The 18,200-nt window shown below is 39.5% G+C and overlaps 1 protein-coding gene across 3 annotated transcripts in view; it reads left to right on the top strand.

Annotated features, from left to right (window-relative positions):
* Positions 1–18,200, top strand: part of SCAPER (S-phase cyclin A associated protein in the ER) — a 163,247-nt gene that overhangs the window by 25,085 nt on the left and 119,962 nt on the right. For all 3 annotated transcript variants that reach the window (XM_072147687.1, XM_072147688.1, XM_072147686.1), the window contains exons 6-8: positions 17–133; positions 1,790–1,950; positions 4,478–4,743. In XM_072147687.1, the coding sequence (XP_072003788.1) occupies positions 17–133; positions 1,790–1,950; positions 4,478–4,743 (544 nt within the window). The remainder of the gene's footprint in view (positions 1–16; positions 134–1,789; positions 1,951–4,477; positions 4,744–18,200) is intronic.

Genomic DNA, 18,200 nt, shown 5'->3' with positions numbered 1-18,200 from the left:
TAACCTTTGACTGTAGACCTACCTCTTTGGCATGGGAAGTGAAGAAAATGTCACCTGGACGTCATGTCTTGCCTAGTCCGTCATCTGATAGAGTGAGCTCCACTTCGAGTGCAAGGCGGGCTCTCAATTTTGGGTATGATTAGTGTAGTATTGTAATATTTGTAAGTAAAATACTCTTCTTTAGTGATAAAGGATATGTGAGTCACAAAGGCCTTTATTTTTTTTACTGTAGTAAATAGAAGAATAGACTTGATAATTAATATGGATTGGAACTTCAAGAAGGCGGGTTACTGAAAGAGTGTCTGATATTTTAAAAGGGAGTTTGTCTTTGGGTCTATATTGCCTTTTAAGCCAATTATACCGAACCGGTTATAGTGCCAGCAAGACGATTACGTGATGCAGAGACCATTTACCCTTGATATAGACTGCACCAGGGCCAGGCATAGTTTGCCTACAGACAGCTGTAACCCTGGAGGAGTCTAAGCATGTTATTGTACAGTTATTCTGGAGTAAAGCTGGACCATTTTCAACTGTGTAGGCCACCCTGGTAAGTCATGCCCATCCCTGGTGCACATTTAGGCTGATTTGCATAATCATACAAAGTATTTTGTCAGCACTCCATTCTCAAACCATTTTAATGGTTTAGAATGCATTTTAAAACTGTCAGGGTCCCTTTAAAGGTGCGATCAAACACGACGTTTGCAACGCGTTTATAAACTCAATGCAAGCGCCTGGGGTAACCAACATCTGGTGTTGTGCATGTACACAATGCAAAACACGTGGTTCTTGCTGCCGATCACATGCGTTCAATGGAAGCCCACTTCGGGTGCTTGCTTTGCCTTTCTAAACGCATTGCAAGCAATGCATGTGACCACGCCCTAAACAGTAACTGAACCTTTGAAGATTTTTCTATCCCTTTTTTATGCCCTTTCTTCTGCTGTGGGCATTGTATCAGTAAAATATTCTTCTTTAACACCTCAAGAACACCACCTAAATTGGCCTTCAGGACACTTTTTTTGTTTTTCCCTGCTCAAATTCCATAAGATATAACTTTTTTATTTTTTAACCGATATATGTGGTCTTGTTTTTTGCGGTAAGATTTGTATTTTTCAACAGGTTTCAATTTTTATGCTAAAAATAGTATAATGATTAAAATGTATGTAAATTGCATTTTTTAATGAGTTTTTAAAATGTTTTATACCTCTTACAATACAGGTATAATAATGAAATATCTAGTTGGCCAAAGTCATTATGTACATGACAATACCAATTTTGCACTTTGTTAATCTGTGCTACCCATTTTTTCCACAATTATCGTGTGTAATCTGCTCTCCTATAGAAGCATGTGCAACCTGGTGCAGCGAAGCTCAAGTGGAAGGAAGTGTTATCAAGGGACCTCAAGTTCAGAAAGTGTTTTATACCTTTTTGAAGATGTGATTATGTAACAAAGGTTTATATATGCTGCATACGTTTGGATATGTAATTGTTAGGCACCCGTCATAGATCTATTGTACTTCTGCTTTAGATGTAAAGCTGTAATTTTTCCTTAATCTACAGAATGATATAACAACATCCACATTCAGAATTTTTATATCACTGCGTAGCTGTGCTGAAAATATTTTCTGTGGTGATGATATATTAGTTTGTTAATGCAGTGAATATTAGAGTAGACAATGAGAGGATGATTTATAAACCATTACTAGTCGTATAACGCTATTCGTCTATACTTTATTGTGCTATGTTTAATGTTTGCATGACTCTTCTAATATAACCTCTTATACCTTTGCAGAGGACCTCCACTCACCTTGACTCCTGGACGTTTGACTCCTTCAGGTGTAAGTTGGGCTGATAAAGTGAAGGCAAATCATGGAGCTTCTGCAAGTCATCCGGTCACAGACATTGTCCACCCATGTACTGCAGCCCCAGTACAGAGAGTAATACATGAGAACGGTGAGCAATTACATCTTACTGTTATTGGCAGCCTGTGGGTGCATTTATAGCTCAAGCGGTTGGATAGATTTAGAAAAACTGGGCTGGTAATGCAGCTCATCTTCATCGAAGCGGGTGGGGCAAATCTGCAATACCAAACACAACATGTGGACAGGTGAGGCACTGTTTTTATTACCTTAGCGACTGCCGTTTCAGTTTTTACGGCAAGGTGGTACTTCAGATGCCACATCTTTCTACTGCACTGCATCAGAAGAAGATTACAGGATATGGAGACCTGCTGCTGCCACTGGGCACACAGCCTAGCCCCGTCATAAACGCATGGGATCAAAAAGCTTTGATCCCGGCAAAGTTTAACACCTTAGACACAGAGGTCAAACATGGACCATGGTATTTGAGCGGGTGCAAAGGGACTAAGCTCCCTTTGGACCTATCGGCATCCTCCAGCAGCTATCCTAGCATATGAGGGACTCCCTGGACTGCCTGTAGTGGCTTTCTACTAGACCAGTGATGGGGAACCTTTAAAGTACCGAGTGTCAAACTGCAACCCAAACTTTTGTTTTGCAAAGTGGCAACATAGGATCTTAAGTGGTAACTTATAGCTCCTTGTTCAATTTTCAATCGTATCGACCTTGAGGAAACCAACAAATTTGAAACAAAAGAGCTATCTTTGTAGCATCTCTCTAGGGTCCCTCTGTACAGGAAGACCCAAGAGGTGAGCAAGAGGACCTCCAAATATAGATAGGCCCTGTACACACCTTCTCACTGTACCTGCAGTCCCAAGCTGCCAAGCAAGCATTGCTTTACAATTGTACTGAAAGCAACATTTGGACGAGTCTTATCTTTGAGTCTTGTCTGCTGGGGCGATGGCCTGGGTGCCATGCCATGCCATAGGTTCGCCACCACTGTACTAGAACCTGCCTGAGGTATGGCCTAATTTGAAGCCTGTCAGTAACTGACAGTATAATGTACTGCACTAGGCAAGTTGTGCAGTGTATTACAAAGGTTAAAGCGATCTCCTGTCAGCGTTCCCTTGTAAGGCAGTGTAATAAAAAACTTTTTAAAAAAAAGTTTATGTAAAAAAGAAAAAGAGGAAAAAAATGTTAAAAACCATCAACACACAAAAATTACCCACCCCTTTAAAATAAAAAGGGGTACCACCCCAGGCCAAAAAGCTATAATAGTGTTTATCCCGTATGACAAAAACACTTTAAAAAAATAAAGCAAAAAGGGTGCCCAAATTGACATGTTTTAATCCATCATACATTACACAAAAAATTATATTAAGTGCAATCAGAAAGATTAAGCCCCAGGAGAACAAATATAAAGTACAGGTTTTTATGCAAAAATAAACCCTCATACAGCCACATTGACAAAAATGTATTTATGATTTAAGTTATGATTTACTTGGAAGGCTGTGATGGAAAAGGGTTTTTTTTTTACTTTGTTTTTGTATAGTGCTCTGAATGGGCAGTTTGATAGTACATTTTGTCCCAAAAAACAAGACCCCATACAGTTATCATGACCAGAAAATAAAAAGCTATAGCTTGTAGAAGGCATTGATGAAACAAACTGATAAATAGCGTGGGCTTTAACATGGAAAATGGGTGCAGAGATAAGGGGTAAAAGAAAGCAGCCACTATCGTTCAATATTAATAGTATGTGAAAAGTATAGTACATTTTTAAATGCCGTGTTTTGTTTTCAATGAATGTCTTTTCTCTCAAGGTCCCACAGTTAATTCTCATTTGCTTTTTTATGTGACGGTAGCGACTTTATGAATATAGTTACTTTTTCCATCGGTGTTGAACATTTGTTATAGAACACCGCCCTTTCTACTTTTTATACTTTCTACTTTATCCTAGTCGTAAATCTATCAGCGAGGATAAGGAAGTGAAGTGGACAGGCTCCAAATGGAAACACTAGTCCTGTGTCTGATTTTGTATGAAATTGCTTTATGAAAAGAAATCACAGGATGTTCTGCTAGGTTAAGGAGGTTTAAAGGAGCCAAAACACCTTTAGTACTTCAAAACAAGGCCTTCCTAAACCAAAATTTGGAAATCTCAATTTAAGAATCAAGGGAAGCAGGGCTGTTAATTTTAATTGAAATTGACCCCTTGTAAATGCATCTATAATCCCTGGCATATAGAAGGAAATGCCTAAATTTGGATCAACATTACAGAACAGGGCTGTTTTCTCAAGGCCGATGATGATGCGAGTCATTGATTTCCAGCAGCCTATACTTTAATCATGTTTTCATTATTGAATAGTAGTCCCACTGGCTGACAGGGGCTCCTGGGATCATAGATGACTTTGATACTGGGAGTCCTGCACCCTGAACATTGTTTGAGCTTAGAAATACTTGTGGATCATATGTCACAGGATGCATGAAACTACCCTAACAGATTGAACTGGATACAGCTTTGCTTTTCGTACATACTTTCACTTACCTATTCCATTGCAAATATGGATAAGTTTGGCACCCATTGTCATGGTATTGGTAAAAGTTAATTGATATTTTCTTTTCTGTAGATCTGATAGATGCTGAAGGATGGGAGACTGTTCAGCGTGGCAGGCAGATTCGTTCTAGATCTGCTGCTGTGACAATCAAGGCTGATCCTCCATCAGATACAGAACATAAGCTAAGAGATGACAGTGACAAAGAAAATATCTGTTCCACATCTCCAATTGTTGCTTCTGTAGAGACTGCAAAATCAGAACACCCTCCGGTCCTTGTTGAACCACCACCTAAGGAGCTGCTTTGTCCATGTGAAATTCCGCTGACAGAAATCACTCAGGTAAAGTTTTTTTCTTTTTAACAATTTATTTCAAGTCTCAATATAATGCGGCAGTACAAATCAGTCCATGCCTTGTAGGTAGAGTTTATATGCAGTTGTTTATTGATGCTGTTATATTTGTGAGCTATGGTTTTGTATTGCATGGTGTGGTTGACAAAATGGTGATAAATAATCTTAATTTATGATGGGATTTAAAAAATATACATAATAATTTCACCTTTTTTTTTTTTACAATTTGTAAATATAAAATTCTAATATTATCTTATGTGTGAAACGTTTGATATTTGTACACCATCCGTTATAGGGTACCTGATGTTTGTGTCTGTAACACTTGTTTTTTGTAGAAAATTTTCAGTTGCTTTGCTGCAGATCTGCACATATTTTGCATTGTTATAATTGACAGAGGACATGTAATATATACTTTTTCAATTCTAGTATCCTGGATGTTGTCAGTGTACCAGCTCCTATAGTAACCATACAAAAAATCTCTATATTTATTCTGCAAACCAATTAGATGCTGTAGTTCATATAGCACAATAGGCTAGAACAGTGATGGGCAACCTTTTGAGCTTGGTGTGTCAAAATTCGCCAAAAAACCGAGTGGTGTGTCACCTTGACAAAAAAAACATATTTTTGTGATATTTATAGTTTAAATAACAAATATGTATAATTATTTAACTTCTAGGGTACTTTAACCCTAGGTTGTCTGATTGATCCTACAATGTACTGCCATACTACAATATGGCAGTATATGGGGATTTTCCCCATCATCTATTACTATGTGCAAATCGCACATTGTAATAGATCGGTTGCAATCAGACAGGTGTGGAAATGCTTAGTAACCTGCAAACTTTCAGTCATGAAAGTTCACAGGTTATAGTGAGGGGAGCAGGCGCCGCTGTCTGCATCTCCTTCATGAGGAGCAAAATAATCTCAATGTCTGGCGATTTGCAAGGCGTTGCGATTATTATTTTAGGGCTTGTACGTCACAAAACTGACACACAAGCCCTGATGACTGTCTTTCATCATACAGTACACTGACGTTACTCACTGTATGATGTCTTGTATGTATGATGTGAGTGGCAGGTTGTCCTCCCTGGTCCCTGCTCTGGAGCTGGTCAGTGTACAGGTGGCAGCTGCTGGGACATCACATGAGGCAGCAGCGATGTAGCCTCTGTCTGTGCTGCCACCCTCCCCCCACCACAAGTATCAGGAGCTGCAGAGGAGTTTGTGGAGTTGATGGCCGGGTCACCTCTCCTGGTGCTGAACCCCGGGATGATACCTGTGCTGACTGGAGACACGAGTCACAGCTCACACAGGGGGGGAGGGGCTGGCCCGGGGGAGGAAGAGGAGGAGGAAGTGCTGTGAGCTCAGTTTGTGACAATCTCTCAGCCTTCCGGCTACTGCACCTGATGATGAAACTTAACTCTCCGGCGGCCGCGTGTCACTGAAAATGGCTACATGTGTCAGCACTGACACGCGTGTCATAGGTTAGCCATCACTGGGCTAGAAGTTGCTTATAAAGTTTATCAGACATTCGTCAGTATGCTTTATTGAAAGATTTATCTATTATTGTGCAGAATTGACACAATACAGTGCCCGCATTTTGCTTGGCTTTACCTGGGTTATGGGGTAGAGATGAGCAGACCCGAAGTGTAGGTTTAAGTTCAGCATGTGTACACGGCCCTCCCTAACTCCGCATTTTGCCGATTTGGTTGTCGAGCAGCCAATCTGGCAATTTAACGCCCCTAACAATCAGCCAAAGCTATGATTGGCTCATTTCTATTAAGGAGTCCAATTTCTCCTTAAACCACTTCAACACATTGGGGCACATTTACTTACCCGGTCCATTCGCGTTCCAGCGGCGGCTTCTCTGACGAGCGTTCAGGTCTTACGGCCATTCATAAAGGTCCTGCGCCCGATGTCCACCAGGTGGCGCTGCTGCGCCGAAGTCCGCCGCGGTGCCCCGGAGTTCATCATCTTCAACGTGGTGCATGTGAGTATGGCCCGTGCGACCAATTTTTTTTTTAAATGCGGCGGTTTTCCGAATCCGTCGGGTTACCGTTCGACCACGCCCCCCGATTTCCGTTGCGTGCATGCCAGCGCCGATGCGCCGCAAATCGATCCTGTGCGCCAAAATCCCAGGGCAATTCAGGGAAAATCGGCGCAAATCGGAAATATTTGGGTAACACGTCGGGAAACCGCGAAGCGGGCCCTTACTAAATGACCCCCAATGGGGGAGAATTATCAGAATTGTCTGAAAGCAGAACTGATTTAGTTACTCATGAGCAGATGGGCAGCTAGAACAGCTCAGCTCTCAGACACTTCCGCTGAATCTCCCGTTGTTTTAATGTGCTAGGGCAACTACTATTAGCCTGAAATATACAACTAAGTGATGGCATAATTTATACCATATATGTTTTCCAAGATGGGAAACAGAAAACAATGGGGGAGATTTATTACTCTGTCTACGACAGAATTCTTTAGTAGTTTGCACTAAAAAACTGCCTGCACCACATTTATAAAGAGTTTTAGACAGTATTCAGACTCTCCTACGACTAGCTCGACAAACAGGGCATGGGCTGTGAAAAGGGGGCATGGTCTCACACCAAAATAGGAGGTGCAGAGTACAACTAGACAGTCTTATACTTCATCAAATGTATCACCCAGCACAAGACACTTATATAAATCTGGTGCAGAATAAGACTGTCTAAGCTTAGAACACTTTTTATAAATCTGCCCCAATGTCTTCTCTTGCTACCTTGAAAGGCAGCCTCCTTAACACCAAGCATGACTTACAAGAAACCTAATAACATGATGTGGGATTAAGCCAAACCAGTTCATTTATTCCAGCAAAAACTGTATTGCCTAGAAAAGCCAGCCATCTTGTAAGAAGTAAACATGTACTTGGTGCAAGGTGCAAAGGGCACTTGAATGGTTGCTGAGGCTGCGGTACTCTGGTAAGGCCACAATACACTGGATGTAGCCTTTTGTTTTGACTCTGCTTACTTTATAGTATCAGCAAAGTAAGCTGCAAGGAATTTCTGATAGGTGCTGAAATCTTCCATGGATCAGATATTTATGACCTATCCTAATTCTGTTGATTGTTATAATATCTTAATATTTTCCCCTTTAATATCTTCCAATTTATGTGACATTGAACGCTAAATAAAGTAACCCAAAGATCGTAGTTCTATCATTATATAAGAATACAACTTTTCTACTCCTGTAGAGCTAATCAATGTTTCAATGACTTAAAGGGTTAATAGATTTAAAGGGTTAAGGATTCTTCGGTCATTAGACAAGTTTCCCGCTGCGGTGGTCCAAGGATTAATAGTTAAGAAATTCAGTTACTTTGTCCCAATGTTGAGCCAAGCTTTTCGTTTGCTCTATACAATGAAGCAGGCGCTAGTCAGTGGCTGGAATGTCTGGGCCTGGCAACCACAAGATATTTGCGCAGAAGAGCTCCCAGCTGGATAACAACAGCAGTGGAAATTTCTGGTATGAATGATGGACTCTCAACACACAGCCAAAATTTTGTTTTAATTTGGCAGCAGATTGCTAAAGAATAAACTGATAGGGAACAAGCTATCAATTTTATTGTAGCCAGCCGATGACAGAGATTAAAGGCATACAGTGGGCGCTGTGTGGTAGTAACCTGGCAAAGTATCCAGCCGGTTGATACTGATGAAAGAGTGTTATGCAGGGGGATATGCTGCAAACACCTACGTGACCTCATTGGCATTTAAAGCATGGCCCCATCACCTAAGCATCAAGGGTTTTGCATTGTTCTGTATTTTGTGTACTTGGCTGTATTGGACAGGCTGCATCTTACAGTTTTCTCTACCTATTTATGAACTATGTTTTGATAAAAACTCAAATAAAGTAACATATTTATGCAGTAATTGAATGATTAAACATATTTTATACACAACAAATTTGCTGGCTTATGAATTTCCTGTCCGGTTCCTCTCCTCCACATATGCCACCAATGGGTAAGGTGGGCATGTGTGTCTGGAGCTGTACACAGTTTTAAATCATTACTAAGCTAGAAAGGTACCAAGATTTCACCTTATTTCACACAATATTCAAATTTCCTAAAGAGGCTACTGGGGCGTGGAGTAGCTGGAGCTGAGGCTATGTGGCGCGGCTACTCTTCACCACAGTAGCCTCTTGACTCTGAAGCCCCGAGCTACTGCGCATGCGCAGAACCCAGCTGGCACCCGAGTGTGCACAGCTCCTCGTAGCTGCGCCCTAAAGATGCATTGGAAGGCTGAACGCAAGAGGCTACTGGGGCGTGGAGTAGCCGCGCCCTGTAGCCTCAGCTCCGGCTACTCCACGCCCCAGTAGCCCAGTAGGAAATTTGCATATTAGTGGAATTAAAATTTATAAAAGTTCTGGGCCACAAAAGAATAAGCCCTAAAAGGGCTAGTATACCTTAGATTAACCTGCCACCGGATCTACCTTAATAGGTAGATCCATGGTGGTAGGTTTCCTTTAACCCTGTAAAATTTGGAATTTTTTTCCCCCTTCTTAGTACATGGCATGGAATATTAAATACTGTCACTATGAATTGCAATTTGTTATGCATAAAAAAACCCTTACACAGGTCGTGACAAAATAAAAAAGTTATAGATGTTTGAAGGTGGGGAGTGAAAAATGGAAACGCAAAACAAAAAAGGGACTGGTCGTTAAGGGGTTAAGAGGCTCCGTTAAGAATGGTGACCAAAAATCCCAGAACGGCACCAGGGACCTAGTGAATGACCTGCAGAAAGCTGGGACCTACGTAACAAAAGCTACCATAAGTAACACACTATGACACCAGGGACTCAGATTTTGCAGTCCCAGACGTGTCCCCCTACTTAAGTCAGTACATTTCCAGACCTTTTGACGTTTACTAGAGAGCATTTGAATGTCCCAGATGAGCAATGGGAGAAGTAGAATTGTTTGATAGAAACATAGCTTGTGGTGTTTGGAGGAGAGTGAATACTGAGTTGTATCCAAAGATACTATACCTACTTGAAGCATATGGGTGGCAACATCATGAAGAGGAGCTGTTTCTCTGAAAAAGGACAAGAGTGACTGATCCGTGTACATGAAAGAATGAATGCGGGCATGTATCATGAGATTTTGAGTGCAAATGTCCTTCCATCAGTTAGGACCTGGAGTGGCCATGGCCTTCCCATGGGAAGCCTTTGGAAGGAATTGAAAGTCTTTGTTGCCCAGAGACAGCCCCAGAACATTGCTGCTCTATTCAAGATCTGGATGGAGGAATGGGCCAACATACCAGAAAGGGTGTTCCAACCTTGTGTGGACTTATAGAAAATGTTTTACCTAACGAAATACATTTTTCCCCACTTTATCTACACTCATGAGCCCTCTCCATGCACCCGCAGCCAACCCGTGATATGCTATTACGTCACGGGTCGTTAAGAGGTTAATATACTTTGGTAATATTGTATAACACTATCCTAGTGGCATGGCGTACCTCTTACAAAAATCCGTCAAATGTTGATCAGTGGAGATCACATTGTGTATGAAAAAGTCAAGTGATTGTACAATGTTCTCTAATTTTGATCTCCAGTGTATATGCAGAGTGATGTGATATGTATATATAACGTGTATATACAGAGTGATGTGACATGACATAGTTGCATATCCTGCAACTCTGTTGAAATAATCTGTGAAGTCTTTTTTCCTGTAATCTTATTTTGTATCATAGGTCATTAATATTGCATGGGGTTGTAAATAGCTGTTCCCCTGTGTTGTTTCATGGCATTGCTGTTTGAAGGAAGTCTCTGGGTTTCCACAGGAAAATGATACTACTTGTTTTATGCTCTGTCCATGGTACTGACAAAAATGATCATTTTAAAATGGATGAAATGACTTGAAATAATATAGATTATTTTTGATAAATTACGCTATTAAATAATACATATCTTGTTGAATGGGAACAACCAAGTTGTCTACATATATGTATGTTCTAGATTTTTTTTTTCTAGAGCTGGGGTGTCTAGCTTCAAATGCCACATCAACCCATTACAAGGTTACGGGGCCAATTGTACTGTAGGACTCAGAAAAATAGTGCAGCAACCTGGCTCTTTTTTCCATTTTTGTAACAGAAGTGTAATGGAAGGCAAGTGTCCATACATGGAGGTCGATGGGGAAAAGAAGACTTTACACCAACCTTCCATTCTTTACGTCCTTCATGCTCTCCTTAAATGCTAGTCCTCTTGTAAGGACGGCATGTCAGCTTAATCTTCTAGGGAGGTGGTAGGAGAAAGGACCTTGTCGCGGCTTTAGGTCTTCAGGTCTTGAGTTTAACTTGTATTCTAGAGATTGTTCCTCTAAAGCTTCATGCACACCATGAGATAGCCACACAAACTGTTGCTTACTCACGGCCCCATAGCCTTCAATTAGGCATGTTCACAGTGCTCAGCAGACCATGAACATGACAACTAACTAAAGGAATAGGTCCATACTAGGTTTGTTGTCTTGTTGCATATCCCAATGTTCTTCATGTTGAAAGGGGTCAGCTGCAGTCTACTTTTTTACTGGCACAGTGGCTACGTGAAAAGCCTGCAGTGAACTTACAGCTAGTAAATAGCTTGTTTAGACACTGGAGAGTATCCCTACTGCCCATCACCTCCACCTTGATGAAAAAGATAGGTTCATAATTTATATTTTCCATTCTTTATTAATTAATTTCTGACTTCAGTACAAAAAGCTACTGTCATCAGTCTCTGGATTGTCCAAAATTAGAGAAATGCGACTGCTCTCACCCTAGACCAGTGGTGGCGAACCTATGGCACTGGTGCCAGAGGCGGCACTCGGAGCCCTCTCTGTGGGCACCCGGGCCATCGCCCCAGCATGAAGTTCACCAGACAGAACTCAAAGAATCTTCCTACAGAATCTTCCTACAATGATAGGCGAATTTGCCCTCTTCCTTTCAACTGCATTGGTGTCTTAAGGAGGCTGAACGATTGAAAGTTGTCAAAGAACAAGGAGAAATAAATTACTGCTTATATTGCTGTGCTGGAACTTTGCAATAAATAAGTGGCTTTTGGTTGAAGTTTGGGCACTGGGGCTCTAAAAGGTTCGCCATCACTGCCCTAGACAATAGCATAAATAAGACCATATTGAATGTATTGGGATGATTTGCAATACAACACACAACCTGTAAACATGTGTGACACTGTTCCTGTAAGGAAACAGCCAAAATTATTCTTATTTTTGCTAGTTTTCCTTGACTACGTGTACCTATATCCATGATGCCAAGACCTACATTTAATAGTGTTTTACAGCTAGTGTCAGGATGGTTGGATAATGTAAATTGAGTCATAGGCTATTCTTGATTGATTCGAGGTGTTTGGACAATCCTCTGGGAAGTCAGACATGCAGAGGATTATTCTGCATAGATTACAGTGACTCATATAAGTTTCCCAGCACTTTGTCCATCTGCCTTTTGGATTTGCTTTATATAATCTTTATTAAATGTATATATATCTTTTTGTCTGGTTTCAGTTTATCTTTCTGCTCGGGTCTGTGTTTTTTCCCCCACAATCATACAGATTGGTTATTAGGATTATAATCAGCAGAATTTGTCAATGTTTTGATCCTGTTATCGCTATATTTCTATACGTTGCTTAAGTAATGATAGCAGCCCCTCGATGAGCTGATTTGTCTCAGAAGAAAGAACTTTTAAGGAGGGGAGATACAAATGATGCGTTTCATAGCATACAGACCACTAGATCATTTATTTTATCTGAGACTAAACACTTGTATTGTGCACTGGTCTGGTTTCCATCACCGGTGAGAGATTTCTTTTATGTTATGTTTCTGTTTACATGTTTATTCTCTTATATAGTTGTAATAAAGTCTCTTGCCAAGCAGCTCAACTCTGGAAAAACCAATCTAAATACTAGAATAAGGAATGAATCTTTCTAGACAAGAGCTAAATTGTTGCTATTCTTTCCTTTTGATGGTTTGTCAGAGATTTGCTTGCACTGTGGATGAGTTATGTTGCATTTAATAGCAGCAGTAAATAGAGAGACAAAGATGAATCTGGAGTGTCTTGCCAACTAAGAAAGAATGGTATTCTAGCATCTCAAAGACTTCTGGCGGCTTCAGTCAAGTTAGTAAGTGATGACAGAACAGCCTGGACAGGTCTCATTACTCAGCACTAAGAGGATGGTGACTTGTTTGTATCAACATCCAAACAACTTCATATAATAGGTATTGATTTGTCAGAGAACTGGCAGTGATGCGATCTTGCCGAGAAGACTGCTCCCCCCGCCAATAATCGTAGAAGAGGTTACAGCAGCCATATTAATAACAATAATGCTAAATAATGCTGTCTGATTTTCCTATTTGTTTGTATCAGCAGGACGCGCAGGCACAAAATAGATCAGACGGCTAAGAGCGAATGTGTCCATTTAGAAAGAAACCATCTGCTTCCTCTTGGTAGCTCTAAAAAAAATATTTGATCAGTATTCTACTTTCTTTTTGCTTTGTAGGAAGATGGGATGTATGACTCAGAATTCCTACAATTTCTGAATGTAAATATTTCTTAGTTTTTATTTTCTAATTGAAATTTTTTTGTTCCTATTTTTCTGTTTTTGATTATATTACCTGTGCAGCCTCTAACCACATTCAGGCACCTGTTTTACAGCAGCTAAATGGGCCATAGGAACTTCAGTCTTGAGATATTTATTGTTTTTTGTATATTATTTAAGATATGCCATTTGACTTTTGTAGAGGTCATTGTATAGGGAGGGGCAACAGATTAGCTGTGACCACCACTGACGTTCTGTGTTGTCTGCACTTGTCATTGTAATCCTGCTTGTCATCATAATCTATTCAAACCAGCCTTCCAAGAACCATAACTTTTTTTTTTTTATTACTGCACCAGCACATGCTGCCATGCCACAGCTTAATGTTCCATATCATATAGTAAGAAAAAATTTAATTAAAAAAAAAACACAAACAATTCTGTAAATTTTTAATAATCTTTACAACATTTTACTGTAAATATTTTTAGGATGATGCCTTTATAAAGACAGTTACTGTTTTTAATGAAAATATACCGGTAGTTTAAAAAAAAAGTACTTTTGAGACAGTTTTATTTATGCCAAAAACTTATTCTGTTGATGGAGTTGTATTGAGTGCTTGTTTTCTTTTATCTATATTGTATGAGCTGTAGATTTTATTTGGAACCATTTTGATGGTACTTAAACCATTTAGATAATTTTATTATATTTTTGGAGACAGGATGATAAAAAACTGAAATTTTTGAAATGTAAGAAAATGCTTCAAAGAAATGACCATGCACGATAAATATTGTGATGTTTAAGTAGAATCAGCTTTTTTTCCTGTTGTGGTAATAACAATTAGGTTCAATTCGGGGAGATTGTTTTGAATTTTTGTTATCTTTTTAAATACTTTTTAAACTTTTTCTTGATTGAATAGTTGGTTATATCTACATTCAGTTTTTTGGACACTTTCGTCATATAAGCCTGGAAAGCTTCTCGGTGCATTTGCATCCAATTTCCCAGTCTGTTCAATTTCGTACTACTTCCGGCTGCAAACATCCGTATACACTCAGAATAGGCCTTTAGAGGCTATGGTAGGCGGATGCAATTGTATGGCATTCATCCCCAGCCTCTACTGAATGTTCACTGTGGCTGTTTTCCCAATGATGTAACTGTCCAAATATGGACAGTTCCATCATTCAGTAGACACCCAGAACATCAGCAGCTGCAAATCTCTGACTTCTGAATAGCTGATGATGTTCACTCCAAACCCTGGAGAACACTTTATGAGCATACTGCTGCCCTCCCATTTAAGGATACGTTGGGAAGCCTTATGACATATACCTACAACAGAGGGAGACAGGTATGACTGCATCTTTAATTTACATATTTTAAAACAAAGTCCTATTAATTGGTAGGCCCAATGAAAAGAATGGTTCACTCAGGTGAAAAATCACTGATTCCATGAAGATTTATCAGTGATGTTAAACAAATGCCAGTGGGAATCCACCCTAAAGTGCATCTGTTTGCAATAGGTTTTAACAGTTCATATCAATTTATTTGCATGTACTGGTCCAGAAGAAATATCTTACTGTTATTTCTTTAATAAAGCCGTAAAGGTGTGTAGGTTAAAAACTTTATAGTCCAAAATTTAGGCCTGTATCGGCAAGAGTCTGTGACCCAGTGTGATAGTAAATAAAAGATTTCAGTTGAATGATATCATTGTATAGAACATGTTTTTCAAGGAAGTCCTCACCAGCGGAGGCACAGAAGCAAAGAACATCCTAGGGATTACAAGGCACAATCTTTGGCAGAGTCTCAATGAGTAATAGGATTGAAAAGCCTTCATGTCATTCCAAGGTTTGCTCCGGAAAAAAAACCAAACCGCTGAAGATATTTGCTATAAGCAGGTTAAACCTTCAATGAAGAAATAGGATTTGGCATAAGAACTGTGTTCTAGGGAGCTGTGTGCACTGTTCATTGTTTGCAGAAATACAAAAGAGGAAATCCAAATCTTTGTGGTTTTCTGATTTAATACTCTACCTACAATATATAAGTGAAAACTAGTTTAATAGAAAACCAGCGTAGAGTTGGTTTGACCAGCAAGGGAAAGCTTGTAAAGATTTCACTGTTTACAGAAAGTCTAATTGATGTCACGTGCCACAGAGACGTGTAAGAAGACCACTTTATTGTATGATGTCATACACAGTGGGGCAGGTTTATAAAGAGTGTCCTAAGGTTAGACAGCGCAGAGTTAGACAGTCTTACTCTGCACCAGATTCATATAAGTGTCTGGTGCTGGATAATAAATCTGTCCTAGTGTAAGACTGTCTAGTCGTACTCTGCACCTCCTATTAGTTGGCTTACCTTACGCCAGAAAATTAGGACAGGAGTATTTCTGGCGTACAGACCTTTTTGGTGCAAGACCACACACCCTTTTCTTAGGCCACACCCCTTTGTCGAGCTAGTCGTAGAAGAGCTAGAAAACTGTCTAAAAGTCTTTGTTGTGCAGGCAGTTTTTTTCAGTGCAAACTACAACAAAATTATGTTTTCGACAGATTAATAAGTCTTCCCCAATGTGTTCTAAAATCATACAGAGAAATATCTGTGCAATAATAAACTTAATAGTTCATTAACAACAAATATAAAAAAACATTACATCATTTGAAATGGTGAATAACCTTTCACCAAACTCTGCACTATTGGATAGTACAAGTGAATGCTAGAAACTGTGTTCATAAGAGCTTTGGTTGGTATCATACAATTTCTCTTAATTCGCTTTGCACTCTGAAATGTTAGAATTCATCGGAATTTATGGAATTCACTATCTTGCATGAAACAAAATGAAAGCTTATGACGGTGTCTGATAACATAGAAGCTGTATGCTTAGCACAGGGGGAGCTGTGAGTCAGGAGCAAAGTCTCCTCCCAGCAGATGAAAGTGCACTGCAGACTACTGGAAAAAGACTAAATGTCATGTAATGGCCAGATACAGGGTTGTTCTTCATATATACACACTGGGCTTCTTAAGCCCTGCAAAGTTTGTTAAATGGGTACATACCCTTTAAACTTCATGAATAAAGTTAAATTGATATTGCTTTCATAAGTAGACATACATGATCCCCTTGAGGCAGTGCAAACATGCGAAACGTGTATCAGGGGGGGAGGGGGCTCCTCATGATCAACACAATGGGGCAGATTTATCAAGCTGTCTGAATTTCAGAATATTTCTAGTTGCCCATGGCAACCAATCACAGCTCAGCTTTCATTTTACCAGTGCTCATGAATATTTTAAAGGGGAGCTTTGATTGGTTGCCATGGGCAACTAGAAATATTCTGAAATTCAGACAGCTTGATAAATCTGCCCCAGTGGGTAAGGCCCGAGACAAAGAATGTGATATATATTAATGTTCACACTTACTAGGGCACCTTTATTAGCACTAGCACTTTACACTTACAATTCACCTTTCATTCGAGGTCTATATATTATAGGAGTTTTATATTTGTATTTTATAATACATTGATTGAGATCTGGAGACTGAAATTTTGGAGGCTATACTTGGTTCCATTGTGAAATATAATATTATGATCATTAATGTGTTTGTTTTTAATATGAAATTATGTTGATGTTATTGGGGAACCTGATGGTAACTCCTTTTTTGAATTAGTATTAGGAGTTGGTCTGCAGTATTTATGAGGAGGCTTTTTATGTGATAGGCCTTGCCTTCTGAGTTTATTTGATGTTTGTACAGGCAGTACGTACAAGGTTACGTACAGGTTTGTTTGTTCTTAAGTTGAATTTGTATGTAAGTGGGAACTGTATACTTTATAATTTGTAACCCCCGGCAAAAAATGTTTTGGTCTCTATGACTATTGGATTTAAACATGTTGGGTTGTCAAAAGAACCAGGATTAATAATAAATATTAAATACAGACACCTTTGGTAACTGTTACAGCTGTTTATTGTAGCCTGGGATTAAACTACAGTAAATTACCAAAATCAATAGGTTGGTTTGTAACTAGGGGTCGTCTGTAAGTCGGGTGTTCTTAAGTAGGGGACCGCCTGTATTTGAGTTTTCTGAGTACACGTACATTGTTAGTCATGAATATGTGGGTGGATGCAACACCCCACACATATTTTTGATCCAGCTTCATCGGGAGTACTACTAAAAAATAATAATAAATGATCCTCTAATAGAACTTATCAAAAATGACTTATTTTTCTTATCTTTTTTCTTATCTGTCCATGAGCAATAGCCCTGCCAGCACCTTATGATAGTATTCATGAATATAAGGGCAAGGTTTTGACGGCGATTGTTCATGGGCAGGTAAGATCACATCTGCTCCCATCTGCTGCCATTTTATGGTCTGATGAGGTAAAAGGCAGGAGGCTTCACTTTACACATCAAGAAAGCGGAGCAGAAATATTAATAGTTGTATATTGGTAAATTACCTAATATCCTGCCCCCCTACACTTACACACATATTACAGAAAACATGATGTAAAGTGCCCAACAACTTAAATCTTGATTGTACCTGTCAGGTCTATAACTATTCTAAAGCGTTTTTTCCTGGAGTCTGTGGTGTTATCGCTCCTAGAAATTCATTAGTAAGGTCACTATTTATGTGTCCCTGCACAAGGAGTCTCTATCCAGTCAATGGCAGCAGTGGCAGATTGTATTAATCTAATCTGATATTGACAGACCCAAACCTATGTGCTTTAACCAATGTCAAAACTGGATACCACTCCATATTTTTTAAGAACATATTCTCAGTGTCTCCCAGAATTTATATTGGGGAAAGTACAAACCTCACCTAATTCATCACAGCATAGTTTTAATACATCAAGCAACTTCAAGTGCACAATAAACAGGGGAAGGGACCAAGCATCAGCACATGTACTGTCAGATGGCTTTGCCCACTTTCA

The sequence above is a fragment of the Engystomops pustulosus genome, chromosome 4 (genome assembly GCF_040894005.1).
Source record: "Engystomops pustulosus chromosome 4, aEngPut4.maternal, whole genome shotgun sequence".
Classification (NCBI taxonomy): Eukaryota; Metazoa; Chordata; class Amphibia; order Anura; family Leptodactylidae; genus Engystomops; species Engystomops pustulosus.
This window is presented reverse-complemented; position numbering and strand designations above follow the sequence as displayed.